The sequence below is a fragment of the Balaenoptera musculus genome, chromosome 5 (assembly GCF_009873245.2).
Source record: "Balaenoptera musculus isolate JJ_BM4_2016_0621 chromosome 5, mBalMus1.pri.v3, whole genome shotgun sequence".
Classification (NCBI taxonomy): domain Eukaryota; kingdom Metazoa; phylum Chordata; class Mammalia; order Artiodactyla; family Balaenopteridae; genus Balaenoptera; species Balaenoptera musculus.
In genome coordinates this window covers 103,015,202-103,039,473 of record NC_045789.1, presented here as the reverse complement: position 1 = coordinate 103,039,473, position 24,272 = coordinate 103,015,202, and the positions used below count along the sequence as shown (strand labels likewise).

The following is a 24,272-nucleotide window of genomic DNA, read 5'->3' as shown; positions in this document are numbered from 1 at the left end:
TTTCCTCATCTGTAAAATAGGGATCATACTAGTACCTAAGTCTAAGGTTGTTTTGAGGACTCATAAGTTGATTCATGCAATTTTTTTTACAGTAGTGCCAAATATGTAGTAAAATCTCACTAATTGTTTCGTTTTTTTTTTTTTTTTTTGGTTGGTGTTATTATCTTTGCATTCAACCTGGAGGGCCACAAAAGTTGGGGTAAAAAGTAAAGACCTTACACTCTCAGGCATTCATCCCAGAAAAATGAAAACTTGTGTTCACACCAACATCTGTACACAAACGTTCATTGCAGCTTTATTCACAATAGACAGAAACTGGAAACTCAAACGTCCTTCAGCAGATGAATGGTTCCATACCATGGAACACCACTCAGCAGGGAGGAGGAATGAACCATTAGTCCATGAAACAACTTGGGTGGGTCTCAAGGGAATGATGCTGGGTGAAAAAAGTCAACCCTAAAATCATATAAATGTATGCTTCCATTTATAAAACATTCTTGAAATCACAAAATTATAGATCTGGAGAACAGATTTAGTGGTTGCAGGGTTAGGGATTCAGAGTTAGGGAAGAGAAGTAGGTATGGTTATATATGGGCACCACGAAGGGTCCTTGTGGTGACGGGGTTGTTTGGTGTCTTGACTGTAGTGGTAAATGCGTGGACCTACAAATACGCTAAAATTGCACAGAACTAAATATATATGTGTGTGTATATAGACACACACACATAAGTACATGTAAAAGTGAGGAAATCTAAGTTTGGTGGATTCCATCAATATCAATATATTGATTGATATCTTAGGATAGCTTGGCAAGACATTTTCACTACGGAAGACTGCACAGAGGTTGCACTAGCTCTCTCAGTATGATTTCTTACAACTGAATGTGAATCTACAGTGATCTTTGATGTCAATCAGCCATGGTTTGATGTCCTGACTCCACCACTGACCAGCTGGTGACTTTGGGCCGGTAAACTCCCTAAATCCTCAGTTTCCCCATCCACTAAATGGAGATAGTCATAGTTCCTACTCCCTAGGGTTATGGTAAGGTTGGAGTCACTGAGCATAGTGTCAACAAATGCCACTTTAAGGAAAATTACCATTGTTACAAATAAGAAGAGGGACATTAAGGAGGTGAAGTGATTTGCCCCAGGTTGCCCTGAAATGAGCCAAGATTCCAATCCCTGAGTCTGGGGTCTATTTGCTCAGAGGGGAGAGAGGATCAAAAGTGGGAAATCTGGGGGTGGATGCACTGATTTTCTCCCTCTGACATTGTGTATGAGTATGTTGGGGGAGGGGAGAATTAGGAACCGGGAAGAGGTGCATTAGGAGACAAAGGAAGAAGGGGTCAGAGAGCAGACACCAAAAAAAATGCTAAGAAAATCAAAGGGCCGAGGGGAAACAATAGTTTAGGGGGCTATTGTGCTCTTGCCCAGATCCTCTGGCTAGGTCTGAATAGAGTCCCCGGCCATGTCCTCCTCTCCCACCAGGGTGCATGCAGAGGTCAACTGGGTTCAAGGATGTGACAGCTGCTCTGGACAGCGAAATGCACTGCACAAATGTTTGTTGTTGTTGATGATGATGATGATGATGATAATGACAATGATGATTTTTGTAACTGTTGGTTGAAAGGACCCTTGGCATCATTTCACATTTTTTACTGCCCTCGCTGGCCCAAATCCGGGCAACTGTTTGTCAGTCTCCACGTGCCTGATGCCAGGGCTCAAAGTCAGAGCCAGAAGTGACCCCAGAAGCCCTCTAGGTCCTTGCCACTCAAAGCTGGTCCAAAGACTGGCAGGAGCAACGGCATCATCACCAGGAAGTTTGTTAGAAAAGCCCCACCCCAGACCGCCGGAATCAGACTGCATTTTAACAACATCCTCAGATGATGCACTTGAGCAGCACGGCTCTAGTCCAGCCTACTGGTTTACTGCCAAGGAAACAAAGGTGTAGAGAGGGTGAGGGACTGCTCTGAATCCCAAAGCATGTTTGCACCAGAGCCAGAGTCAGCGCCGGAACCCGGGCTCCGGGGCTCCCAGACAGCTGCCTTTAGCCAGAAGCCTCTGGTTAAGATGGTTAGAGGAGAAATGGGGCTGAGCTTCCTAAGTAAGGAGGAAAGTTCTCTGTCTTCTCTCCTGAAAGCTGTCCCGGTAGGAAAACAATGCCCCTCGGTGAGCTCACTCAGCTTGTGCTTTGGGTACAGGTAACAAAGTCCACCAGTTTGCAAACATATAAAATCCTCCTCTTCCAGGGAAGGTTGTGCAGAAACATCACAGGAGCTGGATTGTTTTCAAGGTAGACCACTTCTTCTCTTTGTACCTTGGTTTCCTCATCTGGAAAAGGTGCTCTTCGCTGACAACTATGATTAGGCACCTGAATGCATCAGGCCTGGTGCCGGGCCCTCGGTAAAGATGCACGCATGCTTACAGCCTGGTGGTCACAGACACAGGAAGAACATTCGGTATCTGCTAAGGATACAAGGAAAAGTGGGAGGCAGCGGGGAGATTGCACCCAGAAAAAATGCAGAGAATCACAAGCCACCACTGCTGGAAACATTTATTTGACCCCACTTGCCAAAGCCAACCTTGGCGTCATCCCTTCCCATAATGCTCATTTGGGTGAAACCAAACTGCCCCTCCACGAACCATGTCAGTTGAAGAATGGTAGCACTGAAAGAGGCATCATATTAGAAATCTCCTGGTCCATCTTCATTTCCCAGAAGGGGAAACTGAGACCCAGCGAGGGGCAGAGGCATCCCTGGGGACACCAAGCATTAGTGGCAGCACCAGGACTCTCCGCCCCTTTTCTGGAACACTTTCTATCTCACATCCTTCCCCCCACTTCCATGATAAAGTCACAATTCATTCAGTATTGACAAGCGTCCTCCCTCTATCGGTGGTAGGAGGGTTGTTGACACTTGGTTACAGTTAGTTCCTGCCCTGGGTAAACTCATTGCTTAGCAGTTGGTTAGCCAGAGGAGATCCTGCCTACTTAGAAGTCGCAACACTGGAAGGATGGCAAGTGTCCCCCAGAGTGCGGGGGCGGGACTGGCATGGGCGGGGCCATTCTAGGGGGTGGGTACCCTAGGGAAGAGCCTGCAACTCACAAGCTGTGAGGAGGGCTTTCCAACAGCAATGTTGGAGACCTGGATAAGTAATTTTTGGCTCCACCACGATAAAAGCAAGCTGCAAAGTCAAAACGAATAAATGTTTAATTAAAGGTCTACAGAAGGTAGCACCGTGTCAACATCATTAAGTTGCTAAATTAATTATTCCTAAAAGTTTCATTACATGTGAAAACGATTTAGATTTTCTCACTTTGCAAGAACTTCCCAGTTCGCCTAGTCAATCCTAAGAAATTGCAGCCATTATAAATTAGGGCCTTGTAACCAAGTAAAGCAAAATTAAAATCATTTAAAAATCCGTTCAAAAATTTTATCATAAAGTTCTATGTAATGTGTGGGATGTTGCTCTTTTTAAGAGTTTGCTATGATGACAGCTGGGACCTCCAAAACAGAGGTACCTAAGGGCCTGCAAGTCACCATAACTTGGCATACTAACTAGCTCAGGGCTGGTGGCATACTAGCCTGCCAGAAATCCTTGGGCAAGTCACTTACCAACTCTGAGCTTCGGTTTTTCCCCTTCTGAAATATCCAGGGGAGTCAGTAACCCCAACTGCGGGAGCTTGCTGTGAGAATCCATGCCAGGCAGTAGAGGGGAGTGGATACCAGCTGGGTAGTACTTCCCTCACTTGTCTGCGAGGCAAAATTTAAATGGGCGCCAAAAAAACTGGGTATCCAAGATAACATTTTAATGCAGTATATTTTTTAAAAGCAAAATTAATGCACACACCAAAAAAGGCAGATGAGCAAAATACCAAATATGAAAATACGATCTGTCGGGGACTCTGAGGCCAGCCAGTCTGGCAGCACCACTTCTAGTTCTGCAGACTGGTGGCGCAGTTCCTTCGTGCCTCGTTTCCTTTAACTGTAGAACGGAGCTAACCATCCTCCCAATTCGAGGAGTTTGGGGGAGGCGGAAATGGGTTAATAAACGCTAAAGGATTTAGAAGAGTGCCTGGAAGGTAGGCGCTTTAAGTCTTTACTATTACGGTGCAAAGAAAGCACTGCAGTCAGTGGGAATTTCACACGCCATAAGAGAAACCGAAGGTCACACTGTCACCAAAATTTGGTTCGGGCCAGGTCTGGGTAGAGGCGAGTCCTGGCTGCGGTTGGAGCGGCCGGCGCTGCAGCTCCCGCCCCCGGGAGGCGCTTGGGGGAACTCGGGGACGGCGAACGGGCGCCGGGGAGCCGGGCGGGGGCGCGCGGGGCAGGCGCGGCCACCCGCTGGCCCCTGCCGCGTGCTCGTCTCCGCCTTTGTCCCGCTCCGCGCCGCGAGGCAGCCGAGCGCCCTTTGTCCGCCCAGCTGCGTCTCGCGGCGGCGCTGACACTTGATCCCGCAGCCCAGCAAGCCTTTCATTAGGCCCGGCCGCACTTCAAAGTGTGCGCAACCGTCCAGCTCCGAAGACGATCCCCGCGGGGCTGCGCCCGTAGAGCTACAGGGCCAGACTGTCCGACGGGGCGCGGTGGCCATCCCTGCCCCGCCGCGCCCGGGACACCGAGGGGGCGCGGGTGTCGGGGCTCGCAGTGAACATCAGCTCCTTCGGTGGGAGGTGGGAGGACGCCTTACCCCAAGGGGGCCAATAATGAAGCGCTTTTTGTCCATTTCAGAGTCAAGTAGAGTGCGTAATTATCTTCAAGATTTTCTTTTTGTAAATAAAACAGCCCCCTCCCCCCCGCGACACACACACCCTTTGGCCATTTCTGAGACCAAAGGAATCCTTGAGGCTGCCCAGAAGAATTACACGCTGGGAGTAAATTAGCGCACTGGGCCTCGCTGGATGGGCAGGGATGCGCACAGTTTCAGGACAGCTGGTGTGTGTGTGTGTTCTTGTGTGTGTTGGGGGCCTGGGGAGGTGGTCACTCTCAAACGGAGACGTGTGGTGGCGGGGAGACCAAGCCAGCACTCACACACTTCACCTACTTCAATCTTTTCCCACCCACTGACCTTCTCTCGGCTCCTTGGTCTTTTCCATCAACCCACGTGCTGTTCCTTGTCCTTGGAAGGCTCTTCTCTCCATTTTCTACTTAATGAACTCCCACCCCCACCCCCGAGGCCCTGCTCAGCTCACCCTCATGAGAAGTCTTTTCCCTTGCCTTCAGAGTTTTCTTGGTTTAGCGCAGGAGCTCTGGAACGAGAGCGTGGCTGCTTGGAATCCTGACTGGACCACATATCTCCCCCTGTGAGAGAGGCAGGAGGGAGGATAAGTATTGGGTAGGTGAATCCTGGACCAGGTTTCCCAGATGCTGACCTTGAGGTGAGAATTAGTGGTCAAGGGATTTATTAAGGAAGTGCTCCTAGGAAAAAGCAGTAGGGGGGTGGGGGAAGCAGAACAGGGCAGGGAAAGAGGGCAAGCAAGGATGCCAGGTTAGGCAAAGTCCCAGTCTTACTTAATCTCACCGGGAGCTCCTGAGGGTTAATTCCACCTCCATAAACTCCTTGACATCGGTTTTGGTGATGATTTTTTGAATCTGACACCAAAAGCGACAAAAGCAAAAGTAAACAATTGGGACTACATCAAACTAAAAAGCGTTTGCACAACAAAAAGCTGAATGAGAGAAATGTTTGCAAATCATATCTGAAAATGGATTAATATTCAAAATATACAAAGAACTCATACAACTCAATAGCAAAAAATCAAACAATCCAATTAAAAAATGGGTAGATGTTCTGAATAGACACTTTTCCGAAGAAGACAGACAGATGGCCAACAGGTACATGAAAAGATGCTCCACATCACTAATCATTAGGGACACGCAAATCAAAACCACAATAAGATGTCACCTCACACCTGTCAGAACGGTTACTATCAAAAAGACAAGCAGTCACAAGTGTTGGTGAGGATGCGGGAAAAGGGAGCACTCATGCATTATTGGTGGAGATGTAAATTGGTGCAGCCACTGTGGAAAACAGTAGGGAGATTTCTCAAAATATGAAAAATAGGATTATTATACAATCCAGCAATTCCATTCCTGGGTATTTATCTGAAGAAAATGAAAACACTAATTCGAAAAGATATATGCACTCCCATGTTCATTGCAGCACAATTCACAGTAGCCAAGACAACCTAAATGTCCATTAATGAATGCATGGATAAAGAAGATACAGTACATACATAACAATGGAACATTATTCAGCCATAAAAAGAATGAAATATGGCATTTATGACAACATGGATGGACCTCCAGAGCATTATGCTAAGTGAAATAAGTCAGACAGAGACAGACAAATACTCTGTGGTCTCACTTATATGTGACATCTAAAATAAATAAATAAACGAAGCTCGTAAAAAATTAGTTAAATAAATAAACAAATTACACCTCCCAATTTATACTACCTGCAAAGCAAGGAACATGGACTCTCCTACCTGTCAGTCTTTGGCTACTGGGGGCTGGGGGGAGGCAGGGCTCGGAGAGACACACTTACAGGAACTGTTTGTTGGCCATCGCTGCCAGTGCAGAAGACACTTCTAGCATCCCAGGGTAGTTCCCTGAAGAAGGCTGCAGGTGTCAGTCTTTAAGAGCAGAGCACACAGAAGCTTGGGGGATGGGCAGGCAGAGCCAGGAAAGGGCATCTGAGTTGTCTGGGGGCTCAAGGTGTAGGGGGTCTCTGGGAAGAGCACTGACAGCATTGGCTACAGTAGCTCGCAGTGGGGTGCCACGTCCTGGCCCAGAAGACACTCTATTGTTCTTCTCACTTATGTGTCTGCCCCACCCAGTAAACAACCAGCTCCTTAGGGCAACAACAAACCCAGATGAGGTATGTTCTATAAAATGTCTGGCCTGTAATCTTCAAAACAGTAAAGGTCATGAAGATCAAGGGAAGACTGAAGAACAATCCAGACTGAAAGAGACGAAAAGGCGCTTGACATCTAAAGGCAAGGTGTGACTCTAAATGGGATCCTTTTGCCATAAAGGACATTATTGGGACAAAGGGTGAAACTTGAGTGTGGTCTGAGGACTAGATGCAGAAATGCATGATATGAACTTCATGAATCTGGTGGTTGGTCTCTGGAAATACACACTGAAGTATTCAGGGGTGACCAGGCATCATACTGACAACTTTCAGATGGCTGAGGAAAAAAAATTCTTTGTACTATACTTTCAACTTTTCTGTAAACTTGAGAATTTTTGTGTGTGCATGTATATATACATGTGTATGTGTGTGTGTGACCATGTGTGTGTGTAGTATATCAGGTCGTATCACTTCACTGCTCAGACCATTTATTGCTTCCATATCACCTTTGGAATAAACAAAGTCCTGACCCTGGTCTGTGAGTCCTACACAACCTTTACCCATGTCCTCATGCCTCACTGTGTTTCAGCCACACTGGCTTCCTGGATGTTTCTACAGTGTGCCGAGGACTCTCCTGCCTCTGGGCCTTTGCACTAGCTGTTCCCTTTGCTCGGAGTGTGGCTCTCCAGATTTCCACACAGCCCTCTCCTCACTGTGTCCAAGGTCTCTGCTCACAGGTGCCCCATCCGAGAGACCTATGAAAATAGCTCCTCATTCAGGTCAGTCACCTGTGTCCCTTAACCTGGTTATCTTTTTTCACAGTACTTTTCACTACTTGACATTTTAACATGGGTTTCCCTGTCTATGGCTCATTTCCTCACTAGCACATAAGCTCCCTGTGGGCGGGGACTCTTTTGTTTTTCCTTCTACCCCCAAGGCCTAGAAAAGTCCTGGTACAATGTGGTTGGTCAGTGTGGAGAGCTCTGTAAGTCCCTAGCACGGTGTGTGGCCACAGTTAGTACTTAGTTAGTACCCGGGAAGATAAACAAAAAATACAACACTGACCAAGTTATGAAGTTGTTCACTCAAGTCTTGGAACTGGAGACTTCAAGAGGTGAAAGATCAGGAAGAAAGAACACAGGCTCTGCCTGAAGCCTGGAGAGGTAAGCCCCTGAGGACAGAGGCTGGATTCCAAATCGTTTCCTCTTTGCTCTGGGTACAGGTCGCTTTAGTGCTTTGTATCTAGGATTTCTGTCCGCCTCTGGGGACTGGGCCACGCCCACAGGGGTGGGACTTCTCTCTCCGGCTTGGGCTCAGCCTTTGCTTCAGACGCCTTCCTGGAGACAGGTTTCTCATTTGGCCAAGGCGGCCAGTGCCACTTGAGTATGATCCAGTCCACAGGCCGTTTGCTCAAGGCTGAGAAACAGTCTTGAAATGCGACATTTCCAGATTTGCTTTTGCTCGTTTATAAATGTATACTGTAAGCAAGTTTCTGTCCCTGACAATCCAATCCCTCCTTTGGCACTGAATTACCTTCAGAGCACTAACATCAACATCAAGAGGATGCCCTTTCCCCAGCCCCAGAGCAACTGGAAACATTGAATATCCTTTTAGCCATTAAGGATGGATAGGATGGGAAGTTTATAAAATAAGTACCTATCACACTTTTGATAATCTTTGCGCCTTGCTAGGAAATAGAATTCTATTTTGCCAGGTCCTGCCAAGTTACCACTCATTCATTCAACAAATATTCATTGAGCTCTTCCTCTATGGCAGGCAGAACTCTAGATACTTGGGACATACATCAGTGGACACATCAGACAATGATCCTGACAAAGACACCTTTGTACAGGTGTGATGCACCTGATACACACATTTCTTCTCGCTTTACCTGGTGAATTTTTACTTACCGTTCAAGATTCTGTTCAAACCAAATCCACCTCCTCTGGAAAGGTTTCTCAGTGTGCCCTGGGAAAGTTAATTACTGCTTTCTCTATACTATCACAATACTTTGTTCAGACCTCTCTTATACCACTTTATTATCTTTTTTTTTTCTAAATAGGTATTATTGGGGGGGTAGTTTTGGGTTTACAGAAAAATTGAGCAGAAAGTACAGAGAGTTCCCGTATACTCCCTCCATCATACCTGCCCCCACTGATTTTCCCCTATTAGTACATCTTGCATTAGTGTGATACTTTTTTTTTTTTTTTTAATCTCTGGGGCTGGGACCCAGACACCAATGTTTTCCTTTTTTTTTTTTTTTTAAACTTTGGGTTTATTTATTTATTTATTTATTTATGGCTGTGTTGGGTCTTCATTTCTGTGCGAGGGCTTTCTCTAGTTGCAGCAAGTGGGGGCCACTCTTCATCGCGGTGTGCGGGCCTCTCATTATCGCGGCCTCTCTTGTTGCAGAGCACAGGCTCCAGACGTGCAGGCTCAGTAATTGCGGCTCACGGGCCTAGTTGCTCCGCGGCATGTGGGATCTTCCCAGACCAGGGCTCAAACCTGTGTCCCCTGCATTGGCAGGCAGATTCTCAACCACTGCGCCACCAGGAAAGCCCTGTGATACATTTTTTATAATTGATTACTATGTGAGGAAAATAGCTCCCCTTCCTATTTAAACTGCTATTAGGAGGATTTGGGGATTGTGTTCTGTATTAGCTTTCCAAAGTAATACAATACCTACAAACACTTACTACAGGCCTGGCACTGTGCTAAGCCTTTTATAGCCATTATGCCATTTAATCTTTGCACTAATCCTATGAGAAAGTGGTACTATTACCACATAAGAATTTTTTCCAAAGCTGGCTCTGCTAAGGCTCTGCTTCTCCAATTCTACCCAGACTCCTGAGAAGCAGACCCCAGTCCATCTGCACTTACCCCAACACAGTAAGTTGGAGTTTTACTTACCCAGGTGTGGTCTTGGCAAGAAATTGCTTTGAGAAACAGAGATTTGAGCCAAGGTCTGCCACCCCCATCCAATAACAACAGAGAAATTTGTGAGTTGAGGCTGGAAAAAGATATGAGAATCTTAGGGCTCTGGGGTCACCACAGCGTTTCTGAACTCAATGCAGTTTACTGGCGGACAGTGGGGATGAACAGAACGCACGCTGAGGATTCTCTGAACATTTCTGGATCCTGGGGGTAGCCAGCCTCCTTTTCTAGAAGCTCCAACAGAGGAGAGGGTTGAGTGGTACACTGAAAGTCCCCCATCACAGTTAGCCGAATGATACAATTTAAAACAAACCTCCACTTGCTCCTGATATTACCGTCTGCTTTTTCACCAATAAGATTTGCATTTGGGTTAACAAGAAAACACCCTGGGTAGTGAAGAAGAGGGCAAACTATCAACCATTTACTCCTTAGTATGTATTACTTTGCTTCCATTTTCTCTGTAATACCTAGGCAAAAAGTTCTCAAAGAACAGAAGTTTCATTAGGGGATGTTGAATAAATGTGGCAGAATGAAAAAATCTGTGTATGAATGAGCTGCATTCATAAAGGAGTGTTCAGAAACTCACAGGTGGGCTCCTCAGAGCTGAACCCTAGTGTGTATATGCACACATACACACACACTCTAACAGGAGATGCAGAGCTTTTGAGGTCTTCTTGGGTAACAGGAACAAGATTCGAAAGTTCTAGAAGCTACAACAAGGGTACTAATGTAACAAGACTAAGTTTAACAAGGGCAGGTGTCCAGAGTTGCCCCACACAGGGGGGAGATGCGGAAGGCAAGGCTTAATAGCCTAGAGGACAAACATGAGGATGGGGGTGGGGATGGGGGATGGGGGATGGGGGAGGGAGAGCGAGTGGGGAGTGCTGGTAGCCACTAGCTCCTGTGAATCAGGAGTAGGAGCTGGCTGCCAAAATATTAATGAGCTTCTGAGCCACTCTAATACAAGCACAGTTTTCAGAACGGGAGACAACAGAGGCATGAGAGTCAGACCACACCTGAAGTCTAGGGCTCAATTCTGGGAAGAAACACGGGCAAATGGTGACCGAAGGAAAAGCCACATGACAGGAGAGGGAACGGGGAAAGCAGGGCAGAAGAAGTGGCCTCCAAAAAGCAGGAAGGGGGCTTCCCTGGTGGCGCAGTGGTTAAGAATCCGCCTGCCAATGCAGGGGACACGGGTTCGAGTCCTGGTCTGGGAAGATCCCACATGCCGCGGAGCAACTAAGCCCGTGCGCCACAGCTACTGAGCTACTGAGCTACTTAGCCTGCGCTCTAGAGCCCGCGAGCCACAACTACTGAGCCCACGTGCCACAACTACTGAAGCCCGTGGGCCTAGAGCCCGTGCCCTGCAACAAGAAAAGCCACCGCAATGAGAAGCCCGCGCACCGCAACGAACAATAGGCCCCCGCTCGCCGCAACTAGAGAAAGCCCGCACACAGCAACGAAGACCCAACACAGCCAAAAATAAAAATTAAATTAAAAAAAAAAAAAAAAGCAGGAAGGATGGGGGCGGCTGGAGAGCAGGGATTGTGTCTGATTCACTTTGATGTTCCCAGTGCCTGTTGCCGAGCCAGGGATACGTTTGCGGCTCTGTAAATATTTGCCGAATGAACAAATTGGAGCAAAACAGAAAGAGCTTTCCCGTTGAGTTCCCCATCCATGAGAGTATTTTGATACAAAATAGATGGCCCCTTGCTGGAGTTTTCCGGGAGACATCCAAGCATCCAATGAAGGCTTGGGAATAGATGCTAAGATCGACGTCCTGAGAATCTTATTCTCTAAGTCTAGGTAGTAAAGCCCTCACCATCTCCACCTCTCAGACTTTATTTCTCTTTCATCAGTGATTCCCCAAGAGAAGGGAAGAGTGGCCAGTGTAAGGGCTGTTTGCTCCCGGAAGCTGTACTCCCCTCTCCCGACGCCCAAGGAGAAACACCACCCCACCCCCCTGCCCCCTCTCCCCGTGCACCACTTCATTAAGAGCATTCATTGTGCGGTGTTTTTCCTGTCTCTGCCTGGTGCATGTGTAACAGCCTCTCTTCCCTGAAGCCTGGCATCATTTGTTTTGTACCATTTTGCCCCTAACACTTACACAGTATTGGTTGAACAGTACCTGTTAATAAACATTTGTCCAAGGAATGAGTGAATGAATCCTGCACTCTTTAGACTTTGTTAGGTATGTGTTTTCTGCGCTGGCCTGTCTTTCATACAATATTCTTAGGTAAAGTTTGTGTATATCATTCCACTGGAGGAAAAAGGAAGGCAGGCGGGGTTGGGGGGTAGGGAGACATTCTGGAGAAGTAAAAACTACCCTCTGTGGGTTTCAGAAATGTCTGGGATATTATGCCTGAAGCTGAAACATCAGGTTGTATTTACTTTTGCTGTTCTATAAACAGCTGTAAGTTTCCTAAAAAACAAACAACAAATAGGAAAACCTCTTGCTACTTTTTTGTAAAGAAATCATGTGAGCATGTGTCTCTCAGATTCTGGGTCTTGGTACTCTTTCTTTTACTTGCTTTGGTCTCCAAGGTTTAGAAAAATTATGTATTGATCTTATGCCTTGTGTAAGGGTTTTTAATGAGCAAAAGGCAAAAAAGTACTTGAAGAAATTTCAATGAGAGCTGGGCTATCCATCCCCTATCATAGTTCCTGCAGCTAAAGCAGTGCCTGACCCATAGTAGGTGCTCAGTAAATACTCAGAGAATGAGTAAAATAGTTGCTGCCTCAATGACAGATATCACATAAGGAGCACATTGTTAACAGTACTAGTTAATCTACCAACATCCCAATGGTTAAGTATGATTCTGATGTTCAAAAACAAAGAAATAAGATGAAGGGACTAGTCAATGGTGGTAACTGAATGAGTTAGGATTCAAAACCAGCCGTGCCTGACTCCAAAGCCACCGATCTCTTGTGTCACAAGCTACTCAGGGGACAGTGGCCTTTGGTCCGAGTAAAGCTCATCTTGGGCTTTACCTGCTACCTGCCCAACCCCTTCTTCCCCTAGTTGTTCTTGGGTCCAGATCTCTGGCTACCTTTTTCAAATGCTTTTGAAAACAAGGTAGGATATAAGTATTAAGTGGGTGGATGGTTAGAGAGTGAGCTAAATGACGGATAGTGAGTGAAACTGATGGGTCGATAGTTAGTTGCACACATAGGCTCCTTCTCTGTCTGTACCTACAGTATCAGCCTGGCAATTTCAGTCTGGCAACACATCCTAACAAAACAAATTGGTCTCTATAACTCTTCCTTGCCAGTTCCATATCAGCTGCCTGCCCCACCCGGGATGGTAAACCCTGAAGTCTTGAAAGTGGAGCATACTTCTGCACTACAGTTTTTGCCAGACCTCGTTAATTCAGGAAGATGATACTTCAGTCAGTGGAAAGACATTGAATGCGTGCAAAAACTCCTTAATTGTGGGTTTCCTTTTGCTGTCTGCTTCCTTAATAAATTTGGAAACTATTTCATGTAAATTATATTCTTTGAATGGGGTCCTCATGCTTTCCAGCTCCATGAGCTGGAGCAGAGATGGAACAGAGCGGGATAGAGGAAAACAACCGCCTGGTGAAAACGCTCCTTCCCAAGGAGATGGCTATTGTCACTACATCTGCCTTTTAACTCTGAATCAAATTCCTCTTAGGGATGCTGTATGTAAATGTGAACTTTGGGGATGCCGATGTGAAAGGGAGCCAGAAGTTTGATGTGCAGGCAACAGAGTAACGGTGCAGCAGAACGCTTGGCAGCCGTAGTAACTCCAAGGGCAGGAAGTATACGCTAAGCCTGGAGATGCCTGGGGTGGGATTGGGTGGCTTAATAAGAAGGATGCATGGGCGAGAGTCAGTGAAATGGAGAAAAGAGAGGATGTTGGTCCAGCCAGCAAGGCAGAGCTGGAAGGGCGGCCCAGTGGGGAGGTCTGGCCAGGCCAGGAGCCCGGGGGTAGAGATGGCCCCTAAATCTGTTTGAGTCCACCTCTGGTCTCAAAGCCAGAGTTCCTGCAGCTACTCTGCACTTCCGCCTGTCTGGCCCACAAGCACTTCTGGCATGACTGATCTCTCCATGGGAGGCATTTCAGACTTTGGAGCTGGGCTGCTTGGGTTCCACTTCTGCTCTTTACTTACTAGCTGTGTGACTTTAGGCAAGTGTCTTAACCACTCTGTACCTTGGTTTTTCATATATATAAAATGGAATGATAAGATGACCTCCCTCATAGGATTGTGTGACTTATTGCCCATAAAACACTTAAAATAGTGCTTGTAAGTAAGTAAGCTAGTAAGTGGTACGTAAGGATTTACTATCACCGCCGCCATCATCATCCTCCTCTATCTCTATTAATGGCAATGAGTCACCCAAGCCAGAAATTTCCATTCATCTGCTTGTGGGGAATGGATGTCCATCTTCACGCCCATCCTGCATTTCCTGGAACCTACACTCCCCAAGGCTAAGACAAATGAAAGGACTACAGCTCAAGGTGGAGGAGGAGGAAGACATGACGTAGAGAAAGAGGTGGCAGAGCTCACACCGGAAGCACGAATGAAACATCTGACCATTGTTTACACCATCCCCCCAGTGGGGCAGAGGAGACCTCCCTTAAGTCCTTGCATGAGCCCCACTAGCAAAGATGAATGACAGCCCAAGAAAAGGGAGGAGCCAAGGGGACCTCCAGGGCTTCAATAGACCAAGCAGTCAGGGAGGGAAGGACAGAAAGAAGGTCTGAGGGGAGGAGGTCTCTCTGCAGACCCAGGAGGGTGGCCATCGGGGTGCCATAGAAACGAGAGCTAAGGTCCGGCTGGCTACGGGGGCTGGGCCGACGATGGGTAAAGCAGCTGCCTCTGCCTTTCCTCCCTTTGTCGGCCATGTGTGGGTAAGAACCTGAAGTAGAGGACGATGAGAATATTTTTCTAGTCTGTTGAGTTACGGAAACCATGACTCCTCCTTCGACAACAGGGGAGGGGGGGCCAGCCTGGGCTCCTTCGTAACCAACAGAGTCCTGTGGGTCTGACAGGAGGCATCCAACACGTGAAAGTCCTTTGGTTACAATTAGGGACTTCGTAAATTAAATTAGTGGATTGTTATAATGAATTTGACATTTCCAACAAAACACTTTGGGGGAGCGTTAACTACTGAATGATTGAATGATACAGGTTCTTTCTTAAAAACCTCTTCCAGATTATAGCCACTCAACTTTAAATCACTTAAAACACAAACCTAACCCATCAAGCCTACTTTTGGGGGGAAATAACTCAAAACTATTCCAACACTGAAGCTCACAGTGAGACTTTTATGTTCAAATTTTAACTTAGAGCTGTAATTTGCCTGCCTTTTTGATGAACTATTATTAAAACCGGTGGCTGGCTTAAAGTCTTCCTAAATTAACAGTGAGAAACTTGGCTTTCATGGGAGGGTTGGGGAGAACTCCAGCAGTGTGGTCAATTCCTGGTTATTGATAACTTTTGGAATCCTGCTGGGCTGGCCTGCCTTAAGCCTACAAGGCAAAGAAAGGTGAAGACAAGTGATAATGGAGACCTAAAAATACATCAACAGGAATAAATGTGTTGTGAGGAAATTCCAAGCTTTATTAAACGTACTTTTGTTGAAAGAAGCCCTACAGAGAATTTCTTAATAAATTTCAGAGAGGGGAGGTGTTTGGTCACTGGAGTAGCCTACATAAGCAATCGTGGTATTTGTGGAATGTCGAACGGCAGATTGCTGGAGGTTAGTAGCACAATTGTTTCTTACAACAGGCCAAGGTCTAGGACAGTGGTTTGGGGTTGGCTGAGACTCGTGTTCTCCCGTTAAAGGATTCTGTGAGTGACATGGGCTCCTCAGTTTGGAAAGAGTTTGAGAGTGTAGCCATCCCTACGTGTAGCCAATGCTCCCACACTTAAAGGTCTGTGGCCCAAAGAGACATTGTCCTGATATTAAACACCTTTTGGTAAATCATTCCCAAGTCCAATAACACCCACATCCAGGAAATACTTCTTGATGTTTAGCCTCAATCCCTCCTGCTTCACTGTAAGCTCATTTCCTCTCATTCTGTCCAAAACAGAAATAGGGAACAGCTGGTCTCCATCCACTTGTTCATACATTCGAGGACCTTTATTTCATCCATCCCCTAAGTCTTCTCTTTTCCAGAATAAATACTCCAACTCCCAGAAACATTCTCTGAGACTGACCCAAACCACGGTGTCCAATTACTTTCTAAGTGCTTCCTTTAACCCCTACACTGATCCAAGGTACCGTCTCAGCCTTTATTCATACTTGCACAGCACACATTAGCTGGGTGATGCAGAGACCAGAAAGTGAACCAAGTCTCCTTCCAATACTTGAAGAAGACTCTCCACGACCTCCAGTTGCCCCGACACCACCAGCCATGAAGTTAATCCTCAACGACCTATTGCCACAATGGCTGTACTTTCATTATTAGCTCTATGCCAGATGCTACCTTATACACTTTATGTAGATCAGCTCAACTCACACTTCCAAAGCCCTGTTGGATAGATATTTTTTATGTTTAATTCACACTGGGATTTGAACGTGAGACTGTCAGACTCAGAGCCCAGGCTGTTGCCACAATAACAGGCTAAGACCTCATTCCAGCTTTGTACAGTCCCATCAAGACTGGGATGACTGAAATGGCGAGAAAGGGCCACCAGAACATATTCTCTACAGTTCTATTCCTGCAGTTGTGTCCCCTTTCTCATTCATGCTGATCTTTTCCTATCCCTGGAGAGTGGGCTAGTGATACATAAAGCTTTTAAAAATTTCACTCTTCAGAGATGTCATTTAAAAAAAACAAACTCTGTTATTGTGCTTAACAGAGCACAACACGGGTTCGAGCCCCGGTCTGGGAAGATGCCACATGTGTCTATATATACACTTAACTGCCCCATTAGTTTTTGACCTTTTCCAAGGTGGGGACTTCACTTTGTTTTCATCTTTTCAGCACCTAGCACAGTGCCGCTTATTGAGTAGACACTGAAAATGTGTTTGGAATCTACCTGCCTGGATGGATGGATGGATGGATGGATATAACACACACGAATCCACACTTACTAGTCAGCCCAATTCTCTAATCAAAAGTTATTATATGATACATATAAGTATAGAAACACATGTGTCCCTTTGTATAAATGCTTCTCCCCCACTCCCGCCTTCACCTCCACTCCCACCTCCACCTCCACTCCCGCCTCCACCTCCACTCCCACCAAAAAGCTGGTCTGGGGGGGCACTGAACAGTTTAGGGATAAAGAATAAAATCTCATTTTTTCCCACTAACTCAGTGTGTGATCTTGGATGAGTTACTTGTTTTCTCACCTGAAGTACGAGGGGAATGACCTGGATGATATTTGAGGACCTTTCCCGTCCTAAATTTCCATAATTCTATGACTATTTACCTACCTTAATCAGACTTATCTAAATAATCACAAAAAACACCACTTCATGCTGGAGAAACAGTCATAAGAAACTAAGCAAAACCAAATACCCTTCAATATCCTGTTGTGAACTATAAAATGTCCCCTAAAATCACACTTTCCCCTTGAAACAGGATGTAAGAAAAATATTTTCCTATTAAATCCTTTTAAAGTGCAAGGGAAAGCATTTATTCTGTGATTTGCTGTCCAACTCAATAAAAAGTGGAGGATTCGGCCACGTGAATTACAGAAGATACTGTCAGAAAAGCAAAGGTGGTGGAAATTCAGGTTGGAAACCAAGATGCCATGCCAACAAAATGAAGCACGAGTTTTCTGGAGGAAGCTTCCAAGTGTGTACCCAGCAGTTTATTTCTACCATTACATTGGGAGCACCAGTAAATGAGTTTTCTGAAGTGATTTACGAAACGCCTGGGGTGGAGGGCGTGAGTGCTGGGAGGAAGTGGCACCAACCTGCAAAGCTGTGGGGGTGAGGGGAGGGAGAGGACTTGAACTTTGGTAACTGTGATTACTTGTTGCAAGTTGAGTCCTCTGAAATGGGTTCAACAAAGTAGGATACTTTCCTTAAGAGAGGTGGAAGGGGCTAGAAGATTTCAGAGGAAATCTTGGTACTTTGGATATCTGAAAGCCTCCTGCTAGATTAAATACTTTAAGGGCAGAGATTCTGTTTTCCTATTTTCTCTAGACCCTAGGAATGTTTCAAGGAGCAGGACTGGAAACATTGTTTGAGAAATGGAAAAAGAATAGGTGGATCTCTCTGTTCATCCAGGAAGACAAGGCAAGAGGTGTCTGCCCAGCTCATAATCAGTCCTCCTTTCTGTTGGAGCTACCCCGCTAGGGTAGGCAGAATAATAGCCCCCCAGAGATGTCCAAGCCTTAATCTCTGGAAAGTGTGAATATGTTACTTGGCAAGGGGGAACTGAGGTTGCAGATGAAATTGAGGTTAATCAGCTGTCCTCCAGAGATTATTCCAGACTACCCAGGTGAGCCCAGTATAATCACAAGGGTCCTTAAATGTGGCAGAGGGAGGAGCAGAGTTGATGTCAGAGTGATAGGTTGTAAGAAGATTGTTATCTGTAGGCAGAATGCTGTACAGCTGGTCTCAAAAAACTATTTATCTTGTGTAACTGAAATTATATACCTTTAATTAGCAACTCCCCACTTCCCCCTCCCCCAGCCCCTGGGAACCACTATTCTTTTCTCTCCTTCTATGAGTTTGACTATTTTAGATACTTCATATAAGTGGAATCATGAAGTATTTATCCTTCTGTGAATGGCCTCTTTCACTTAGCATAATGTCCTCATGTTTAATCTGTGTTGTTGTATATTGCAGGATTTCCTTCAAAAAAAAAAAGAAGGCTGAATAATATTCCACTGTATGTATGTGCTACTTTTCTTTTCTTTTTTTTGATCTGTTCATCCATCAATGGACATTTAGGATGTTTCTATGTCTGAACTCTTATGAATACTGCTATTATGAACATGGAAGTGTAACTGTCTGTTTGAGATCCCAATTTTGATTCTTTTGGATAAATACCCAGAAGCAAAATTGTTGGCTTATGTGGTAGTTCTATCTCTAATTTTGTGAGGAAACTCCATATTGTTTTCCATAGTGACTGCACCATTCTGCATGCTGACCAACAGTGTACAAGTGTTTCAATTTCTCCATCACCTTGATTTCTTTAGCTAGGTTCCTCCTTAGGAACAAGTTTATTCTTTGAGCTTCCCATCCCTAGAGTCATGGTCCTTTTTAGAACCCCTGAGAAAAAAAATTTTTTGATGAATTTCTTTAGGTCCACTTTCTAAAGTGAAAACACATGTTCTCCAAGTCCTCTCCTCTTGCATTGTGAATTCTACCATGGCACGGCCAGCCTTCCAGGGTTTCTGTCACTCTAACGCTCCTAACCAGGTCTTTTCTATTGGTTAGATCTAGGTGTAATCTAGTAGTTCCTTCCTCTCTGTTCTTTACCTACTGAGAGATAACACTGCAATGTTGGTAATTGATGAATGTACCCAATAGTCTGTTTTGGCAGATTTTTGGATATGGGGTGTATCAGTCAGGATAGGATAATTATGCTGCAGTAACAAACAACCCCAAATCTCCATGGACAAGTAGAGCAAAGGTTTACTTCTCACTGCCAGCAGACGTCCTTAGTTGGCTGTGCTCTGTGTCATCTTTACTCAGGGACCCAGGTTGATGACCCAATGGAACATTACAGGTTGCCATGGCAGAGGGAGAAGAGAGCACTGTGAACCACATGTTAGCTCTTAAATTTGCTGCCCAGAACCAACACGTCACTTTTCACGGCTAAAAGGAATCACCTGGTCAAGTAGCTGTCAATAGGTCAAGGAACTATAATCCTCCCCTAGGAGAAGCCACGAATATGAGTAAACAATGAAACAGACCACCAAGGAGGGTCTCCAGTTACTACATTATTGTGGCAAGTCCATGATTTCATGAACACAGAAAACTGGTCTCCCCATGCTGCCCTGCAGGAATTCACACTTCCAGGCATTGGGCACCCTCCTCCATACAGCAAATGCCAGCTTACACCAACTTTCCCCAGGTAGTAGGGCTAGAAGACAAACGTCTCTAAAGGATGCAACGATGACAAAACCTCGGTGGCTGACAACTACATGTCTCCTTCTAACTGACAGCACAGTTCTGTCATGGCTTGGGCGCTCGGTTGGGCAATACACCCTCTTTTTGGTGGAGGCTGCATTTAATGACTTCCATGAGACTCCCCAGATGATTCTAAGCTGCCTACATCTATCCTGATTGTAAGGGGGGTGCTGTTATAGGGAACTCTATCCGGTAATTCCAATATGCCCTACTGTTTTTCAAGAGTAGAGAGCCTAGCCTAATGAATGAAACACTGTTACTAATGAAATATAATTTATGTACCACTTCAAACTTGGAAGTTTGTAATACACTCCCACCCTGCTTCTGTTCTTCCTTTCTATCCACATCCCCTCTCAGTTTTATGGGGTTTCCGTTAGTCCATGGTCAACTGAAGTGACCTTGCTCTTTGAGGTTAGAAGAGTAAAATAAAATAATAAAAATGCAACAGCTCATATCTCATGGTCTGTGGGACATCCAAGGGCCTCCTCAAGGTCTTTGTAACTTTTCTAGTGGTTTTAGGTGCTTGTGGTCACTTGTGGTTTTAGAGCCTGATGTTTTGAGCTCACATGGGTCTCATCTCCATAATCTTCTTTGCTCTTTGCAGAGGCAGACAAAAAATTTAGACCTTCTCCCAAACTTTTTACCCAAAAAACCCAACCGCACCAAACACACACTACTCACTGAAGCTTTGGTGTAGCTCAGCCCCCTCCCACTCAAAAACCCTACCCAGTGAGCTACTATCTCCTTTCCTGGCCCCTTCCCTGGGTTCTGGTTCCTCCCTCTTACCCTTAATTCAGTCCCGTTCATTTTATTATGCAGGGTGATTTAACTCTCCTTCTACTCTGCCCCAGACTTACCTTTGCATAAGCCAAAGACTCATTAATGTCTCGATAAGACAAAGGGCCACGTATGCAAGGCAGAATCATTGGCAGAGATTTTGTAATTTCTGTCTCATTTTCTCTCCCTTACTCTGTTGGTGGAAGAAAGCTGTATGAAATTTTATTTTCCTCATAAGGGAAGGCTGAACTGGCTACAGTGTAGGTTTTAAATACCATTTTCCTTCTTCCTTCCAGGTGCCTATGTACTTTCTTGACATGTATTTCTGATAAAATAGATGTCTGATAACATATTTAACACAGCGGGCGTCAAACTTTTGGTCTCAGAACTCCTTTACACTGTTAAAAATTATTGAGGGCCCTAAAACAGCTTTTGTTTATATGGGTTTTAGCTATGGATATTTACTGTATTAGAAATTAAAACAAAAATTTTAAATATTCAAAGTAAAGATAAATCCATTACATATTAACATAAATGGTATCTTTCTGTGAAAAAAAAAAAGCATTTCCAAAACAACTTAGTGAGAATGGCACTGTTTTACATTTTTGCAAATCTTTTTAAAGTTTGACCTAATAGAAGACAGCTGTTTTGCATTCAGTGTTGCAATATCACAAGTCACCCAGTCTCTGGGAAACCCAATTGTGCACAACTTATAAGAGAATAAGAGTGAAAAGATAAATAACATCTTGATATGAAAATAATTTTTTATTTTGCCTACCACTCTTTGACAACCACATTTTAATACATATTCTAGTTGTACATCCTCTTTAGAAAAAAAGAAAACAAATGATGAAATCAAAGAGATCTTGAATTAGATCTGAACCTCGAACCAAAATGGAGAAAGAATTCACTGGCTAACTTTCAGTCGACTTAAATAACTATGACTTAAGATGGTATATTTAAAAACCATACATGACCAAGAACAGAAACCAGTGAAACTCTTCCGTCCTTGTCTCGATCTGATAAATTCCTAGTCATTCTTCAAATCTGCCTTCTCTACAGTGTGATGCCTTCTCTATAGAGCTTCACCCACCATAATTAATAACAAGAATGTTAACAATAATGTTATTATTAACAACGGTAACTAACTTTCATTGGTCTCTAGGAGCCAAGCAACGCCAAAACACTTCGCACTTGTTATCTCGCTTAACTATCACAGTAACACTGAGGAAGGTGCTGGCTTCATTTTACAGATCAGGTGGGTGACGGTTGGAAAAGAAAGGCCTCTGGCCTCTAGCTCTGTGCCGTGCACACCTGCTCTGCCCTAGCACTTACTGCACCCAGGTGGTCACCGCCCACGTGCTTCGGTCCCGCACAAGATGGGTTCATGAGGTCTGGGTCAGGCTGGGTCGTTTCCTGTCCCCTCGCAACCCGCGCAACAGGGAGCCAAGAGAATGGAGCCAGCCTTCCGGCTTCCCGATCCCCTCGGTCCCGGGGCCTACACGCCCTAAGCGAGCTCGCGAGGGCTCGGGACTCCGGGACCTCCCCGCGCTGCCAAGCCCGCCAAAGTTTGCCGCGAGGAGAAACGGGCGCGGATGTGAGTGTCGCGGGGCCCGGGCCGCCGAGGGGATGGGCACGCGCGCGGGCCGAGGCCGGAACCTTTCTCCTCTCGCCGCGGTAGCCCCGGGCGGGCCGGAACCTTTCTTCTCGTGTCGCCGTTGGCGGGCGGAGGCGTGAGGAGACGGAACGGTCCTCCAGCTGCCCGGCTCGCGCCGCGGTCGCCGGCTGCTGACGTGGGCGGACCTGGTGGGGTCCGTGGGTGCGGGTCGCCATGGCAGTGGACATCACACTGCTGTTCCGGGCCAGCGTCAAGACCGTGAAGACGCGCAACAAAGCGCTGGGAGTGGCGGTGGGCGGCGGGGTTGAGGGCAGCCGCGACGAGCTGTTCCGCCGGAGCCCCCGGCCTAAGGGCGACTTCTCCAGCCGGGCGCGCGAAGTGGTGAGCTGGTTGCTATGGAAACGGCGGGCTGGAGAGGGGGGCGGACCCGCGGCAGGGACCCCAGACCCCAAACCGGACTCTGTCCCGTAAGCAGTGGGTGAGGGAAGCGCCTGGAGAAGGTGATGTCAAGGGGGGGCAGGAGAGTTGGTCCTAGAGAGTCGACGGCTGTCTTTGGAAAGGAACAGCCTTAGGTCGAGGAATGGGGACGCATGTTGGGGAACTCGGAACTCTGTCTGCAACGTACATGGGCTGCTTTGTGAGGTAATGAGCGTGCAGACCTGAACGCCGGCGAAGCTTCCCCCACCGCCCTTTGCTTTCCTGTCGCAGCACTGACTACAGTCACAGTGTATTTATCTCTTCTGTTTACTTGTCTCAGCCCCCTCCGCTCCCCCGCCCCGCACTGAGATCCAAGATCGCATTCGGCCGCCCTGTCCCTTCTCCTTGCTTCTTGCAATAGGTTAGGGTTCATGCCAGGGACCGGTCTGTCTTGAGACTGGTTTAGGATAATCTTTCACAAACACTCTCTATTACAGCCATCTAAACTACTTTCTGTTCCCTGAACACAGCAGGCTTTCGTTCGGGAGAGCAGGGACCTACTCCTTCAAGGCAGTAACAGTGTTGGCTTCACTTCAGAATCCCCGAAGCCTGACTCATAGCATTGCTTAGTAAATGTTTGTTGAATCAGTGAATGAACAAATGGTTGTCTCCTTCCCCACTAAACAGGAAACTCTGTAAGCGGAGAGATAAAGTTTGCCAGGTTCACTTTTGTAGCCTTGGCACCAAGGGTGGATCTAGTTTTTGTGGAGCTTGAAGCTTATACAGTTCTGTCTGTCCTCTTTAAGAAATAAAAATACAGAGTCACAAAAAAAAAGGTTCAGAGCATTGGGGGGGTGCAAGGGAGGGGCCCTGATGCTTAAACTTCATGGTAATTCTACTTCTGTTTGATACACAGTGCAGTGCCTGGTACTTTGTAGACACTCAGATATTTTTTAATGAATATATGTATGCATGAATTAGTGACTGGCAGTTTCTAGAGGATATTCAAGCCTCGGAAGGGAAATTGGTCCAGATGAATATATTCAATCCATCAATAAGCATACATTAAGCGCCTACCTTCTGACCAGCATTGTGTTAGAATAACACGATTTAAAAGGAATGGTGGGAGAGACAGACACATTACCAAAAGAAGTGCCACAACGCCTTGAAGACGTTGTGTAGGACACAAAGGAGAGTGTGTTCAATTATGCGTCAGGGCCAAGAAAGGCTTTACAGAGGCGCTGATGCCTGAAACAAATCTTGAAAGAAGAGTAGTTGGGTCCAGTGCAGATAGGGTGGAGAAGGGCATCTCAGGCTAAGAGAAGAGTATGCACAAAGGTGTGGAGATGGGTAACTTTATGCTCAGTTTATTTATACTCAATGCGTGTCTACCCATTAAATTACAAATTAGTAATGGCATTTCAGATTTGGGGGGGGAGGAACTTTTCATAGCTGAACAACTCCTAACAGTGGTAACTGTGCCACTTTGCAATGGGAGCTTGATTAGTTAACTCGTTTGGGCTGTGGGATTAATGGGGACCTTGGGAGTAGAAACTGGGTCTTGGATTTAGAAGACTTAGATTCCAATCTGGGTTCTGCTACTTAGA

At 46.0% G+C, this 24,272-nt stretch overlaps 1 protein-coding gene and 1 long non-coding RNA gene across 2 annotated transcripts in view; one reads left to right on the top strand and one right to left on the bottom strand.

Moving 5' to 3' along the window:
* Nucleotides 1-271: 271 nt before the first annotated feature.
* On the bottom strand, nt 272-3,938 carry LOC118895772. The gene is made up of 2 exons (XR_005020025.1): nt 3,614-3,938; nt 272-2,465 (listed from the first exon to the last, which is right to left on the bottom strand). It is a non-coding gene; the product is annotated as an uncharacterized LOC118895772 (long non-coding RNA).
* Nucleotides 3,939-22,357: 18,419 nt separating this feature from the next.
* The window catches only part of STX18 (syntaxin 18), a 121,009-nt gene continuing 119,094 nt past the window's right edge, over nt 22,358-24,272 (top strand). The window contains exon 1 of the mRNA XM_036852525.1: nt 22,358-22,629. Within this exon, the coding sequence (XP_036708420.1) occupies nt 22,462-22,629 (168 nt within the window). The 5' untranslated portion in view covers nt 22,358-22,461. The remainder of the gene's footprint in view (nt 22,630-24,272) is intronic.